The sequence below is a fragment of the Heliangelus exortis genome, chromosome 22, assembly GCF_036169615.1.
Source record: "Heliangelus exortis chromosome 22, bHelExo1.hap1, whole genome shotgun sequence".
Taxonomy (NCBI): domain Eukaryota; kingdom Metazoa; phylum Chordata; class Aves; order Apodiformes; family Trochilidae; genus Heliangelus; species Heliangelus exortis.
The window spans coordinates 670,614-687,018 of record NC_092443.1 but is presented as its reverse complement, the minus strand read 5'-3'; the positions used below and the strand labels follow the sequence as shown (position 1 = coordinate 687,018).

Below are 16,405 nucleotides of genomic sequence, written 5' to 3'. Positions count from 1 at the left end.
GTTCCCATGCTGGGAAGGCTCTTTGGAGCACTCTGGAGGTTCTCACAAGTGATGCACAACCCCTGAGTGAATGGTTGCAGCCTGACAAGAGCCCAGGACATTTGGGTTTGCTGAGGAACAGAGGATGTGCTATGCTCAGCTGCCCTCTGCCATTGTCCAGCACATTCCTAAGTCCAGGGTGCTACAAGTGTGTGTGCTCATCCCTGCCACCTCTCTGCAGCCTCTTAGGGAAACTCCCACCTCAGCCTTGCTCTTGCTGGAAGCTGATTGCAAACAAGGGGGGTAATCAGCACCAAGTTCCTTCTGAGGCTCTTTCTGTGCCACCTGTAAAAGGGGGGAACTGGAAGTGAGAGGAATTTTGGGTGGTGCCTCTCCTCACCCAGGCAGCCCCCGAGCAGCACAAGGCTCCTGATTCTGTCCCACTGCCCCAGCACGTGTTTCCCACACGGGTGCTGCTCCAGCCTCCATGCCAGGCAGCCAGAGGAGCTCCTGTTTTCCCTCTCCTGCCTCCAGCCTGTCCCTGCCTGCTCTGGAGTGACGTGGGCTGCTTAACAGGCTGCTGACAAACACCAAGGCTGCTCTTGGGCACTGCTCCACACTCAAGCAACAAAGCTTACAAATTGAGCCTTCTGTCTTGGCCAATTTTGTTTCTCCACCTGGAGAATTCGTTTTGGCTTGTGAGTAACAAACATCTGCAGTCCTGGCTGCTGCTTTTGCCAGCAGCTCACCCACTTGGATCACCTGGCTCCTCTCCATCCTGCATTTCTCCAGGAAGGGCTCTGTCCCCAGACACCACGTGCCATCCAGGCTCAACTTTACTCATTCCTCTGATGTACTTGGACTGGAGATGAAGTCAATCCTAAAACTGTTTGGGCTTTTTGTTTGTTTGGATGGTTTTGACTTAAAATTCTAAAAGTCCTTTGCAGCTGATTTCCTGATTTCCTCCTTGGAGGAGACCTGAGATCTGTGCTTCCTTTCTGTTTACTCTGGACAGTGCTTTACATTCAGTTCTCCCATTTTAAGATCTGAGATGTCATGAGATCATCTGTAGCTCAGTGGCAGAGTTCTGAATGAGGAACCAGCTCCCTGCATTTCTACCATGAGTGCTGTTAATGGTAGCAAGGGCAGTAATGCTCTATCATCTCTCTCTGCCTCTTCCCTGTGAGGGGGAAGCATTTCTTTCTGCTTTCCAAGTAGAAAACCTGAACTGCAGAGGTTTAATGGTGTGATCAGTCTTGCAGCAGGCTGCTGGCACTGGCCCTGGGGATGTGCCATGAAACCCCAGAGCAGGAGGTGCCTTACATGATGCTCCATCTCAGCTCTCTGCTGTCATATAGGAAAGGTAATCAGAGACTCAGGGGATGAAGGTTTGTTTGGTACTTTTCCCCCCTTTTTGTTTGCTGTGACAGTGGTTTTAATTTAAAACTGGCACGGATAAAGTACTTGTAAGAATTTCATTTGTTTATAATCCTTTACTGACCCTGGTGGTTGCTCATGAGTTGACCCTGTCTCTTTTGTGGCTGGTGGGGCTCCTGAATTTCCCTGAAGTGACTATTCCAGAGCATGTTTACGCTGAGATTTATTTTACTCTTCCACCCACCGAGGTGATAAGCAACAATCATCCATTTTCCTGATGACTTTAAGCACCAACCACTCTTGAGAAGAAGAATGTGACACATTGAGCTTGGCATGGCATATGGTTTCCATGATGAATGCCCTTCTTCTGATTTCTCTTTGTTCCTGCTGTCTCTCTAGAATCAGTTACTCACAACTGTCATGTAACTAAAATGCATTGCAGTCACCTCCCCAGCAGAGCTCAGCTTCCCCCAAAGCCAAATCTCCTGCTGCCTGTAGGAGCTGGGACCTTTCTGCCCTCCTCCTCCTGGTACCCCCCAGACAGTGCTGGAGGATGAATGTTTGGGGAGGCTTGGGGGGCACGTGATGGTTGATGAGAGCCAAGGATGAGCATGAGCCAACATCTTTCAGTATTCCTCACTCCAAACGTGGCCAAACTGTGGAGAACCAGCTGGGAAAAAACTCCTGGAGATAGAGGTGGGCAAGAGGCAGTGTATTTCCCTCTCAGGTTTCCTTTCTGATGATTTGTGAGTTCTTTTCATGAACAAAAATTATGCTGGACTAAAGAGGAAACTTATTTACTGCTGCCAAACATTCCCATGGGACTTTCAGAGTGGGCAGGAAAACTCGAGCTGAAATTTTTTAGATGAAATATGGTATTTTGATTGAAGTTTCCCCCTTTTCTTTGACTATGTTCTGAAATTTTGTTGAAAAGCTCTCAAACAGAAATTCTGGGAGTTTTCCAGGTGCTGCAGTTGAGGAATATTTCTGTTCCTGCATGGTGATGAGCAGAGTGGGAGAGAGAAACATACACATGCTTTTTATTGTTACATTTTGTAAAGACAATCACAGTTTTTTGACAAGTTCCAGCTTCATCAAACCACTCAGATCTCCTGGGATAGGAGAAAGAGCCTTAGTGATGCATTCCTCCACCAGGAAGACTTTCCATCAGGACTCTCCAGTCTTTAACCTGGACTGTTTTGCTTGTGCTTTGTAGCACTCAAAAGACATAGAATGAGCAGAGCTCCATCTCCTGAGTGTTTCTTTCCCAACTCCTACAACGGTGCCAGACCTCCAGAGAAAAGGAGGGAGAAGGTGGCTTGAACCTCAGCCACATTCCTCACTGGTGTCTTGTAAAATCCTGAAGGCTGCATGGAAACTATGGGAGGTTTGAGACTGCAAAGTTCTCCATTTTCCTACACGTTTAAGGTTGAGATTAAAGGGCCAAGTCCTAGGTAGCTTTTCCTTTCTTTAGGCTGGAAAGGACCTGGCAGAGGATGAAAGGTTTTGCAAGGAAAAGTCTCCCTTGGCTGGTCCCGAGGGATGAGGGAGCTGTGCCATGGCTCACCTGCTGCCCTTCCTGCCTGCTCTGCTCCTGCAGGATGCTCCCCACCGAGCCCTGCCTCCTGCTCCCATCCGGCCCAGATCTAGGAAATCTGAGAGGACACGAGCCTGGAAGCACAGTCCTTCCACGTCTGGCAGTTTTTAAATGCATGTTGTCACCTCGTGCTGTCTGATCTCATTCCTCCCCTTCCAGAGAGAAACCAAACCCGAGAGGAGGTCCATGGCCCCGACCAGCGGGTGCTGAACCAGAAATGAGAACTTTCAAAAGGGAGCAGGAGAAAACAGGTGATCCGGGTGATCCTGCTGATCCCGAATCCCTGGCAGACACGTGCTGAATGCCAAGGAGGAGCTGCAGGTTCAGAGCCACATCTCAGCTCCCTCCATTTCAAGGATGGGGTCACAGGCTGCGCTGGGAGGTGGGGGACAGGAGAAAGGAGTCAGGAGACCAGGATGCGGTGCCAAGATCCAGATAAGGGCTCAGCTGATGGCAGCTCTCAGAGCAGCCACTGGGACCTGTGTGTGTCGCAGTGCTGAGCCAAATCCTCCTGCAGTCCCTTCCCTGCGGGTCGGTCAGTCCTGCCAAGTGAAGCAAAAGTGTCAGCTCTGAAGGGTAAAGTGTAGGTACTGTGACTACAAAGCTGCCTCTGGCGCTCGCAGCTTTTTGTTTCCTCCCTTCTGCCACCTTTCTCCTGCTCCTTGCTGGCTTCTAAGGAGCAGGTGTGGATAATGGGTGATTAGGTGGGGTTTTAGTAAATCCTGGTTAACTAAAGGTTTGCAACAATTAGCAGTTTGCTGAAGATTTGAAGGGCACAGTGAAGTTAAGGTGTCAAATGTACAGGAGGGACACAAAGCCTGACCCCAAGTTGAACCATCAGAGGAAGCTGCTGCAGGAGTCCCTGGGGTGTGTGCTCAGAGCCAGGGGTTGCAGAGGAAGGTTCTGAGCTCCATGGGTGGTATCTGGGCACACACAGCTCCAGGTGGCTCATCAGAAACTTCCCAGTGGTGATACAGATGAGTTTGGAGAAAGCCTCAGAGTGGGTGCCTTGGGAGTGGGGGCTGCACTGACATCTCAGCACTGTTTCAAATTAGGCAGGGATCAGGAGATATCTTCCAAAACAGAGAGACAGCTGGTGTGTCTGTGACATGATCTTGTGCTTCTAGAGGAAATTCTGCTGTGGGATGAGTGGCATGAAGGGATGGAAGGCAGGTGTTAGTTTTGGGGATAGTAACTTGTCTTGCGTGACTGGACAATTATACATGGTTGTGCATCAGGATCTCATGGAAATGGGTATGGTGTGGTCCCAAAAAAGAAGTGTAGCATGCAGCAGTCTGCAGTCCTCTTTCAGGATGAGAGAGGAAGAGAAACAACTGAGCTGCAATCAAAGCAGTCGTTTGTTGGACAACAAAATGTAGCTGGTGGTTTCACTCAGTGCTGCTGTCCCTGACTTCACAGGCTTTGTGAAAGACAAAAGAGGGGCTGTTTATTTTCCCTGACCCCTTGTGACATGTTCCTTCTCACTCTTCTCTCTCCTTAGGGAATTTGCCAAAGAACGAGAAAGGGTTGAAAATCGTCGTGCTTTCCTGAAGCTCCGGAGGCAGCAGCAAATTGAGCGGGAACTCAACGGGTACCTGGAGTGGATCTTCAAAGCAGGTAAGGAGGGAGATCCCTGGTCTGGGTTCAGAATGCTTGTGGCAGGTAGCATCTGGTGATGGCAGAGCAAAAGGGCCCCAGAACTGGTCCTTGGTGTTGCCATTGGGGTAACCCAAGAGTAGGGAGTGCTCAGCTGGCACTTGGTGGTTTTGTTGGGCTTCTTTCTGAGCAATTCCTGAAGTTATTGCAAAAGATCTCAGTGTGGTTAAGCAAAAATAAAGGAGCTTGGCCAACTTTATTGCTGAGATTGAAGCAATTGTCTTAATACAGTATAATATAAAAAGTGATACAGTGCCCAAAGTCTCCACAGTGGGAAAACTGTTCCTTACGTGAGTCATTTATATTTTATTTACTTTCTAGCACAGCTGTTTTATAATCCTCTCCTGCCATGATGGTAAAATACACCGGAGTGTCATTTTATGAGCTACAGAGATCTCGTTTGTGAAACTGGTGCTGGTACATATTAACATTGCTTTGCAGCTATTAGAACTGAACACTCTGCTTTATTGCAAGCCGTGAGCAGCTCTAACAAGGACCCAAGCACACAAATTTAACAAAAATAGCATGCTTTGCTTTTCCTTTCTATCAGACAGTAAAGGTTACCAATAACCTTCCCCTGCTGTAGAGCAGCTGTTACATATATTGACATAACTATGGTGTAAAGTAGGAGGAAGTAGCAGCAGCTTAAATGGTGTCTGGAACCCATTATTTCCCATAGCCCATAGGAGTGACAACCGAGTGCCACTTGTACTGATGGGCTGGAATTCACTGTGACTGTTTAGCAGCCACTGTCCTCATTTAGGTAACCACATTGTACTCTGTGGTTCTCCAGAATTAGAAAAAAGAGCCAGAGCCATTCACTTTCCTTTCCACTTATAATTTGTCTTCCCAGTTGTTTATAGCTTTTGTATTGCCTCAAATTAATCAATGGTTTAGCCAGTGGCTGGAGCAGAGTGTGCCATGGTTCTGTCTTGGTTCTTGTGCCATCTGGATTTTAAGGCTCTCATGATTTCCTGGTCCTAAATCCTGGCTGCCCTATACATAATATAAAGATGAGAATTCCCTTGCAGGGCTATGGGCTGCTTAATTTCATTTTGGTGACTCCTCTGCTAAGAGGAACTGTGCTGAGGTCATTAGCTCAATTTGCCTGAAAGTTGAGGTAGAGAAGTTATAAAACATACAAGCAGTACCTGCTCCAGCTTTGCATCCCTGTGGGAATGGCTGGCTGTTCTATTTCTGTCTTGCCAGTGTACAATAAATGCCACATCAATCTAGTGCAAGACTTCTGCAAAATGCCCATCTTTTTATTTGTATAATAACACAAGATCTAGAAGGGCAGTTGTGGTTGAAACTGAAGCAAAGGTAGCTGAGGATGGGTTAAATGTAGGTTGTTTAATATAGGCAGCAGCATATCTGTTTGAGGGATCTGTGCTGAGGTGTTTTAAACACTGACAACCTTAATGTGCAAATGCTGGTGTGAGTTATACTTAACAGAGGAAGCTTTAATTGATGAAGTGTTTAACAAATGCCTACTGAACAAAGGGCTGGGGAATGAAAGAGAAAGTTCTAACAGAGATAATGTGCTGAAGTGCCAAACTGAGATGTGCATGACTTGAAAGAAAAACATCAACCCACAGTCTGACCAATTTCCTTAGAGTCTGAGTTGACTGTCTTCACTTAGGATTAGAGAGAAGCCAGGGTATGAAGCTTTTAGCTCTCTTTCTTTCTCAGCTGCACGTTGCAGAATGAATGCCCAGGGTAGTCAGGAGGCTTCAAATAAATTCAAATGAGATAACAGATGATTTCATGTAAAGTCCCCATACCAGGAGGCCAAGACTAAGCAAGGAGAATTGTAACTGGGTAGAGTCTTCTTGAGGCTGTCAAGAAGAAATGTCATGCCACCTTAAGTGACTTTGAAATCTGTGTCTTCAAATGTGTAACATTTTCATTCTTGTAAAAGTGGAGTGAGTTACAGGCCAGAAGCAATCATCAGTTTTGATCATTTCCTGCATCTCACAGAATTTAGGCCAAAAATCATATGGTAATTGCCATGTCAAGCTCATAAACATGACTCTCAGTGTAATTTAGATGTGAACTGCATGGATCAGTTAGAAAAAGACCTGTAATCTTTAAATTTAATCCTCAAGAATGAAGTGTACTGCCTGGTTTTTAGTGAATTCTGTAAAGGGACTGACTTTCTGCTGCTTTCTGCTTTCTCCTCACTGCTACGAGTCAGCTGATACAATTATAAAATCCATGTTCCTCACTGGGTTACTCCTCTAGACATGAGATGACAGTTCCCTGCCCCAGACACCTCCTTTTCTGCTCCATATCAAATAGAGTCTTGTTGGTGTTGAGCAAACCCTGCCCTGCCCCCTGGGTGCTGGGCCAGCTCCTGTTTTCTCTGGGCAGGCAGCAGCAAGGCAATTTGAAAGGGTGCCTTGCAGAGGAATTAAGAAGTGGCCAAGCCAAGCAGTGTAATCCATGCAAATGATTTTGCCACCGCTGAGTTCTCCATTAAACTCCTCAAAACTGTAGCAACTATTAGGCTGTCATGCTGCATTTCCAACAGAGAGCCAGGACTTCTCTGCACCGAGTAAAGAGCTTATAAGCCCACAAATATTCTTTTGAAGATGTTTCTCTTATCTTACAAGGACATGCATCATTTTGAAAACACTTTGCTGAGAGACTGGGAAGTCTTTCAGTTCAGAACTAATCAAGCTGCATGTCTTTTGCATTTTAATTCTTTCCAAGTTCATCTCTTTCACAGAGCACTGATTCCGAGTGTTTCTTTTCTCCTGGAGTAAGCAGGCTCTGGGGATGGGTTTAACCTCTCTCTTCCAGCACACTGTAACTTGAATGCTATTCTTTGACACTTGTGAGCCTCAGGTTTCAGCTTTCTGTAGAAGAAAAAGAGCAACAAGCCCCTTGATATCACTTGGAAAAGACACCTACATCAATGAAAAAGGGCAGCGACGTGTGCGAGATGGCAAGGGAGGATAATTGCCAGGAAGACAAATTAGAACCCCCTGTGAAATGCTTCTAAGGGATGCATTTTGATTCACTTCTTCTATTTAATGAGTCTAAAGCTTCAGCAGTTAAATTCAGTTGTTCTTCCTTTCCTACCTTCTCTCCCCTGTTACACACAAGTTATTTCCTGCCATCCACTCCCTGAGCCCGCAGTGTCCCAACTCCCCGTGCCAGAGACAAGGGGCCCTCTGGTTCTCTGCTGCTTTGCCTGTTCTGTCCAGCTCAACAGCTCCTCAGTGTAAGGTTTGCCTTCATTTCCAGTCCTGTAACGACCTGTCAGTGCTTAATGACCAGCAATTAACCTTGCTGCTGAGGCACCTCTCCCTCTGCTACCCTAGCAAAGCCCCTGTGCCTTTGTTTGGAGGCTCCAAGTTGCTGAGTTGATGCAGTTTCTTTGTTGAATATTTCTTCTACTGTAGAAGCATTGTTGTTTCAGGGCTTTTTTTTTCCAGGCATCCTAATTATCTTCTTCCAGCCTCTGTGTTACAGTGGTGACTAGAGGCAATGCAACTTCTGATCTTCTGCTTACAGTTAAAAATTAAAAATCCTAGCAATGCTGCCTGGCCTGCTGAGCTGTCTTTTTAGCAGGCATTAAGGACCATGTAGAGCCTCCCCAAGGGTGGATCTGGTCCTTTGGCTTTGAGTGACATCAAGGGAGAGACCTGAGGGGCAATGCTGGAGGGGAGTCAGGCTTGAGGGAGTTGTGCAGCTGAACCCTGGGGTTTCTTTCCTGTAAGGGAACAGAAGAAGTGAGCCCTGCTGATGTGTGTTTATGGATGGAGATATGTTTGGGCATCAACTCAGGGCCCTGAATGTGGGTCAAAGGCTTAGCTGGTGTGCAGAGTTGTGTTGAGAGAGTGTATGCTTTGGAGGTGAAGGTTTGTTGGTGTCAAATTGTCATACTTGAAAAATTCTGAAGTCCCACTGGTGTGACACTTGTCACTCTGGTCTCTGAAACCTCAGGATGGCTGAACATTTTTCAGCTTCTCCATTTGTTGTCTTATTAATGTATCATTCATTCTCCCTCCCAGATGATTAATAAAGAGATTATATAAGGCTTGTGTGGTAGTGCTGATCCCTCTAGTATTCTTCCAGACAGCTTTCAGCTGCACACTTTGATGTTTGGCCTGTGGTTTGGGTTTAGTTTTTGTTTTTTTTTTTATTTTTTAGTTAGCCTTCCATCTAGGCTGGCTTAGATGGACTTCAAAGCAAAATTTTGCAGGAGCAAAGTGTCAGATGATTTAGTAAGATCCCAAATTAAGTCCATGACAAACCTGTGAAAGAATTTGTCATTTATAATAATACAAAGAAACACGAAGTTTGAGCTGAGACCTCAGTATTTTGTTTGTTTTAGTTGTCCCTTGGAAGAAAATCCTTACGTAATTTTACAACAGCAACTTGAAATCCATGGTTCAGACTGGATGAACTCTGTATGGTTTCAAATACTGGCACAGGGTGGTGTGTGCTGCAGATTGACTTGGGGGTGATGACATTTGAATTGGGAACCCACAGAAAATCTGCTTATCTTTCATGTAAAAATTGAGTCAGGTTTTGGGGTTTTTCTGGTGGGGGGCAGTGGAGTGGGGATTGATGATTTTAATATTTTCTGGATTCTTTTACTGAAGAAAAGTATAAACTTTTTGCAGATGAGTTTTACAGCAATGGAAAACCAATGGTGGTGATTTTGCACATATGCCACAAGTTGAGCAGTGCTGGCCAGAGCTCTTCCTGGCTGCTTGGCTGTGGATATTACTTGGACAAAGATTTGATCCAGTAGATATTCTGTCCACTGTGATGTGCAGCAGACAGATCTGCTTGTCTTACTCTGTGCCATGAGACAGAGATTCCCTTCCCCCTGGTTTAAGTCCTCATTGTGTTGATGGAGGCAGAAGAGCAGTAATGGGTGTAGAGCATCCTTCAGCCTCAAACTGTCTCTTTGACATGGCTGAGCATGAGGGAGCATCATCCTTTGCCTTGTGGAGCCCTGTGGTCTTGCTTGGGTCTGAAGGAAGGTTCTTGCTCTCCACATAGCTGGGTAAAGAAACTGGAGTGGGTGGTTCATTGCCAAGAGGGAGATCAGGGAGGGATACAGCCTACCAGTGGCTTCTCTGCTCTTCTCCCCCCTATGCAAAAGGGGCCAGGGTAAGAAACACGGCTCTCTGAGCCATCCCTCCCTCCAAAGACATGGTCTAACTGGGTGTCAGGTGAGGTGATGCTGGTGGCAGCTGGCACAGGCACCTGCTCCATCCGGCTCCGCGGGCTGTGGAGCGGGGAGGGGATAAATCTGAGGCTGAACTGTGTCTGGTTTTCCTTTTACAGAGGAGGTCATGCTGGCAGAGGAAGACAAGAACGCAGAAGAGAAATCTCCTCTGGACGGTAGGTCCTTTTGCTGTGGAATTTCCTCCCGTGACACCAGAGGCTCACCCGCCGAACGCCGCCGTGCAGCCGGGGGGTGTGAGGACAGCTCTGGCACCTGTGCTTGCCTGAAGCCGGGCTAAAGAGTCCCTGTTCTTCCCCTACGGGGCCTTTCTGAGGTTGCAGGTGGCTGCCGAGCAGTTCTGTGATGCCCCAGGCTGGGCTGGGGCTCTGCCCTTGGGGTCACTCAGGCCCTGTGCCGGGCTCAGCCGTCAGCCTGAGGGCTGGGGCGGGGGTGAAGGCTGCAGGAGAGGAAAGCAGAGACTGGGAGAAGGCAGGGCTCTGAACCGAGGTTACCAAACGGATTTGACAAAGAGACTGAGACCCCTGTTACCTGTAAGCAGTAAGACATAACAGGGTGTGGTGATCCTACCTTCCAAGGAGTGACCCTAGCGCTGCAGGACAGCTGGAGGGACCGAGCTTCGGACGGGGACCCCGCTCTCCCTGCGCCCCCCAGACCCATCAGCTCTTTAGGGTGTGACAGGCAGACAAAGATCAGTTGAAAGATTCTTCCCTCTCCCTTTTCTGACCATCTTTCGTCCTCCCATGTCTCCTCCTTTCCCCTCCCCTCCCTCTCCCCCCTCTTTTGTTTTTCTCCTCCCGTTCACTGTCAGGGAGGGCCGCCTCGGAAGGGCCGATCCACCAAGGCACGGCAGCGGCAGAGACTAGCAGCGGCAGCAGCTACAACAGTGAGTGGATTGCAAAATCACCAGGGGCTCAGGTGGCACAGCGGGGCAGAGCTTCTCCCCGCAGCCCTCCCCGTGCCCAGGTCCCCACTGATGGTTCCCCGGGTGGTTTTGCCCCTTGCTCCAAGCCATGCGGCTCCTGGGACCGTCAGGCAGCTGGACCAGCTGGGTCGGCTTGGTGACCTGGGCTCCAGGAGGGACTCGGGAATGGAAGAGCTGGGGCTGCAGGAGGTCAGGGCTGAGGTGTGCTTGGTGAATCTTCGTGTGGGTACGTGGGTATGTGTGAGCTGGGGAAGTTGGTTCGGCACGTGGGTGCAGCCAGGGCTGTTAGGCTTGAGCTGAAGTGAGTGTCTGGAAGGAGTTAGCCTGGAAATCTGAGTGGTGAAGAGGTGGGGACAGGACATGAAATAAAGACCCAGCTATACTCAGGACAGCCTGTTGATATTCCCAGCCTTGGATCCAACTGGTGCAGGGCAACCCACATCTATGCTGCTAAATTATCATCGAATCATAGAATGGTTTTGGGTCAGAAGGGACCTTCAGGATCATCCCATCCCACCCCTGCCATGGTCAGGGGCCCCTCCCCCAGCCCAGGGTGCTCCAAGCCCCATCCAACCTTGGACACTGCCAGGGATGGGGCAGCCACAGCTTCTGGGGGCACCCTGGGCCAGGAGCTCAGCACCCTCATAGTGAAGAATATGGTAATTATAGTTAGCATTATCTTAGTCCCCAGAGCAGAGGGTCCTAGCAGCCAGGGGGCTTGGAGAGGTGGCATGACCTAAATGCTAAACAAATGCAGGTGTTAGGTGGGTGAGAAGAGAAAGAAGAAGGTGCTCAACTCATGGCAGGGTGAATTGTAAAGCTTCACTCCCAGGGCTGGTCATGTTCCAGTGCTGGAGATGGCCCTGGACATGCTGGAGTGTAATGGGACAGATGCAGCCTGAAGGACCCCAAAGCTGGTACTGCTGGGACTGAGGATTCAGCTTACTGCTGGGTGGGAAAGACAAGAGCCAAAGCGGTTATTTGCCAAAACTTGGATCCAGATCACAGGTTCAGAGCATCCTCTCCTCTGCGAGCCTCTCCAAACCTGGGTGGTGTTCTGGGTGTTTCCTTGAAGTGACAGCAGCACTCACGCTCTGCCTTAGCTGCGGAGGAAGAAGCGCATCCGTTTCTCTGTCAAGGCAGGGAAATTCCTGTAGAGTGAGGGGATCTTCTCCTGCAAACCTCCCCCCCCTGGGCAGTCGATGCAGAGTGAGTGGCTTTGCTGTGTGTGCCTACTGAACAGTACGTATCACCACACCGTGGGGTGTCTTACTGCTGATAGCAAACGGTGCTTAGTTACTGTGTGTCTTGAAGCTGTCTCAAAACTGTACCAACGTACCTTTTCCTGCCAGTTCTCCAGGGTTTGCAGGTAGGTGGTGGTGGGAGCAGCATCCGTGGCTGTTCCTGCCTTTGCCCCTGGTGCACTGGGTGGACAGTGCAGAACCTCTCCCAGCCTTAGGCTGCACTTCTCTTTCCTGGTCGAGTCAAACGGTGCGGTGGTGTTTGCCCTCCCCACAAAGGATGCTGTTGAACAAAGCGTGTTTTCAAGGAGTTACGACATCCCTGGAGGGAAGGAATTGTACAGTGGGTGCTATTAAGATGATGTTCACTGATTTGTGGCCCTTGCTTTCAACATGGCATTTCTGCTCCTTAAGGCATTGCTCTGTGATAAACTGTATCCGAGCACCGTGAACGCCAACTTCTTAATGGTGCACACTGTAAACAGCATTAATGTTTTTAATGGCCTGAAGCACTCATCTCCTAACCCGCTGGGGCTCAGAAAGATTCAGTGTCCCTGCCCAGCCTTCCTGCTCTGCTAAAAGGTCCAGCAGCTGCAGTGACTGCCCCCCTCCTGCCTCTGCTGGGGTGAGGTGTAAGTGTGCAGGCTTGGGGCTGGCAAACCCTGCAAGGCCTAGGAGGTTAATAAATAAATGACCCAGGCACTGAAGCACACGGAGGCCCTGCAAGGCTCTAGGTTGTCTGATTTGCTCCAGCTTCCCTTTGTGTAAGAGCTTGAAGCTGGCACTGGGAAGTAAATGCTGGTCCTGGAGAGTGAAGGGGGAGGGGGAGAGAGAATCCACTCTGAATGCTCACAGGGAATTTTCTCTTTAATTTGCACACAGTGTTGAAAAGAGCTGCAATAAAGAAGAGCAAAAACGACCTGATTCATGCTGAAGAAGGTGAGGACCATTTCACAGACATTTGCTCCGTTGGTGAGTACTGGCTTCGCATTCCCCAAGGTTCAGAGCTCCACCAAAACCTGTTCATGCCATGTTTCCTCCGGGCAGCTCTTGCTTCAGAAGCTGCAGGTTCAAGGAGGAGAATTGTCACTGTTCCTATGGCAGCATCCAACTTACCAAAGCAAATGGCTTTGTGGCTTCACCCTCTCCTGTCCTGCTCAGCTACTGCATGCTGCACCCATTAAAAGATCCCTGCTGGAATGCTTGGAGAACCCTTGCAGTGTTTGGGCCAGGCTGTGGGGCTGCTTGGAGCATGTCATTTGGGCTAACGAAGCCCCAAAACATCAAATGATGCTGCTGAGCCTCATCTGTTGTGGGGAGGAGAGGAAGTGGACACTTAAGCCTCATCTGCCACTGAGGCACAGTGTGTGGGATTGCAGCCTTTGCTGTGTGGGCAAATTAGGGTGGTGGCCCTAATTTCTCTCATTCTTGCCTTAGAAAAGTGTCTTTAAAGTGATTCACCATGTTTTTAAAGCCAGATATGGAGATAAACACTGGTGTGCATGCAGGTAGCTGAATCCCTCCAAAGGAGGGTGTGGCATCCTGCAGGGTGCAGCTTTGATGGTCCAAATTTGGAATCTTCAGCCCCAGAGAATGAGCCAGAGTTGGGATACAGAGGGACTGCTTGTTCTGCAGCCAGTAGAGAGCTGGTCCTCTGAATATGTTGTCAGGTGGAGAGGCAGGAGCAGGGTTCTCAGGGTCTGAGCACACAGTACCCTGGCCAAGGGGAGCTCTTTGGACATCAGCAGACAGACTTTTCAAGCGTGGGTTTTTACTTGCTGCCTGGGGAGGCATCTTCCTGCCTGCCTGGAGTTAGCTCTTTTGCTTATTCCTGTCCCTGTTGTTTGAGGCTGGATTTCTGTTTCGCTGCTGAAGCAGCAGATGTTCTCATTATCTCCCAAAGAACTGTCTTGGCACCCCAGTTACCACAAAGCAGCAAATCCTGGATGCAGAAGAGCAGCAGCACAAATAGTACATCTGAGAGTACATGTCCATATATCCTTGCAAGCATGAGTGCCTCAAATGCTCTTTGGAATTTTGTCATTAACATTTTAAGAGATTACAGTTGCTGCTGGGTGCTTTTTTCCCTATAAAATGAAGACCTGGTTGCAGGAAAGGAATGCTTCTCAGCACATTGCTGACACCATCACCCACTGTTGAGCTGCCACAGTCCCCCAGGATGAGCAGGCTGCAGGGTTTGTGACTTCTGGCACTTCTGTGAGTGGTTTGTTGCTGAAAGAGGGCAAAAATGCAGCACCCATGTGCATTTTTGTTGTTTTGTTTTTCTGGGCAGCTCGAATCCCTGCATGGATAACAAGGAATGGTCATTTTTTGGAACATTTGTTCATGGTTGCAATAATTACGAGGTCTTTGCATTCACATCCAAGTCCCTCCAGGCTCTGGGCACCCATGCCACGCAAACAGATCTTTGGATTCAGTGTTTCAGGTGGCAACGGATGATGGAGCATCTGGACTCATGGATAATCTGATGCAGAGCTGGGAACTGTCTTGGGAGCATATGGCAGGGGAAAAAAACAGCAGTGATTTCCACCTTCTGTGAGTGGTTCACCCACTTAGGAAAAGTGTTTTTTATTTTGGTTTGTGGAAATAAGGCAGAAAAGGAGAACTGGGTAAAGCAGAGACTGCTGCAGGCTCCTGAAAAGGCTGAAACTCTGCATAACACAAACAGTCAAATCATATGGCCAATTATGCATAACGAATATGTTTTTGAGAAGAGGTTTTTTTGGATGGTTTCCTACAATGTCTTGCTGATGGGAGCATAAGGACTGTGGAAGAAGGAACAATATAATTACTGAGTGCAACGTGAAGATGCAGACCAGAGTGGTAGAGACTTTGACAGGTCTCTTGCTGGCCATTGCCTGAATATGTTGCACTTTAATTCAAACACAAGTACCTCAAGGAGCCTTATAATTGCATTATAAAGCTCTATAGTGGTAAACACTTGCCAGTGTGTTCTCTGGAGTTGTTCTTAACATCTATTCTTTCCTTTTGCCCCAACTCTCAGCCTCTCCCTCTCTGCACTAAGAAGTGTCAGCAGTAAATGAGAGCTCCTTCTGCCTTCCCCTCTTGATGCTGTACCAGACACTGGACAGTGTCTTGATTGCCAGACAGAGAAGTCTGGAGAAGTGGGTGTTTTCTACATTTATATCAGTTTAAATACTGTTGCTTTTCTTTTCTGGAAGATCAGCAGAGAGGGGACAAAACCACACCAGACTGTTCCCATGTGAATCTGAGAGGATAGACTGGCTTGAATATCTCAGAGGCCTTAACTTGCTATGATAAAATGCAGCCTATATCTTAACCTGTAGTTCATTTTGGTGTCTTAAAGTAGCAGATAAGCACTATAATTTCTTTTTTTTTTTTTTTTTTTTTTTACACTGCCAAAGAGGGGATTATTCACCTAACAGAACTGGCACACTGAGCTTTTTCTCAAGGAGTTTGTTCTGTTGGTGGATGGCAGAAATGTGAGGTGAAGCAGGGAACTTGCTTAACTTGCTTTCTCCTGGGGAGATGGCAAAGCATCCTCGTGTGTAGCTGTGAGGCTTGGAGAACCCACTGCTGTCACAGCCGGGTGCTTCATCCTTTCTGTGGGTGCTGGGTTTATTGTTACTGCAGGAGGAAACAGGGAGATTTCTCCCTGTGCTGTTCCAAGTGTGGAACAAGCAAACACACCCAAAAACCCGGGCTGCTGCAAGCTGGAACAGTTTGTTCATGTAACTCAGCCCCCTTCAGCAGCAGCTCCTGCAAATCCCCTGCTCTCACCATACTTGGTCCAGGACAGGCCCTGGAGTCCTGGTCAGCCCTGCCAGCTGGGATGCTCCATGACATTTTGCTTTGCCACAAACCATCTCCAAACCAGGTTTGCCAGCAATTTCTGAGGGGTGCCAGCCCAGCAGGACACAGGTAGTGGACAGCCTGTGGCCATCACGATTTGCCCTGTGTGCAACAGTGTCTGTGGATGTGGCAGAGGGCTTCCAAGGGATGCAGGAGTTTGTTACCAACGTGTGCCCATTTCTCCTGCCTCAGCCCTGGCCGGAGATTGCCTTTGCATCACTGGTTTCAGCAGTGCCTGCTACTGCAGGGAGAGAAACACATTAGACACAGTTTCTTCCCTCAGCTTTCTATAGTTAAAACAGTTGACTCTTTTCCAGGATCTCAGTCCAGACTCCAAATGTAGCTGATCTAGGCAGAATTGAGACAAATGAGTAGCTGTGCCCAAAATATGCACGGAAGCAGATTGAGCCCTCTGCTGTAGGAATGCATGACATCTGAGAGTAAAACCAGGAGAGCAGTAAGGGCTGGGACTTTGCCTGGTCCTTGGAGCAGGGGAAATTGGCAAGAGGAAAGCCAGTGCCTGCTACCCAGCTCCACGAGGATGTGCTCCACACCATGGGCAGAAA

At 48.4% G+C, this 16,405-nt stretch overlaps 1 protein-coding gene across 5 annotated transcripts in view; it reads left to right on the top strand.

The window, feature by feature from the left end:
* The window catches only part of CACNA1B (calcium voltage-gated channel subunit alpha1 B), a 204,402-nt gene that overhangs the window by 89,898 nt on the left and 98,099 nt on the right, over window positions 1-16,405 (top strand). For 3 of the 5 annotated variants that reach the window (XM_071766019.1, XM_071766015.1, XM_071766016.1), the window contains 4 exons: window positions 4,455-4,570; window positions 9,920-9,976; window positions 10,630-10,704; window positions 12,867-12,956. In XM_071766019.1, the coding sequence (XP_071622120.1) occupies window positions 4,455-4,570; window positions 9,920-9,976; window positions 10,630-10,704; window positions 12,867-12,956 (338 nt within the window). The remainder of the gene's footprint in view (window positions 1-4,454; window positions 4,571-9,919; window positions 9,977-10,629; window positions 10,705-12,866; window positions 12,957-16,405) is intronic. The other 2 variants (XM_071766017.1, XM_071766018.1) reach the window with 2 other exon arrangements.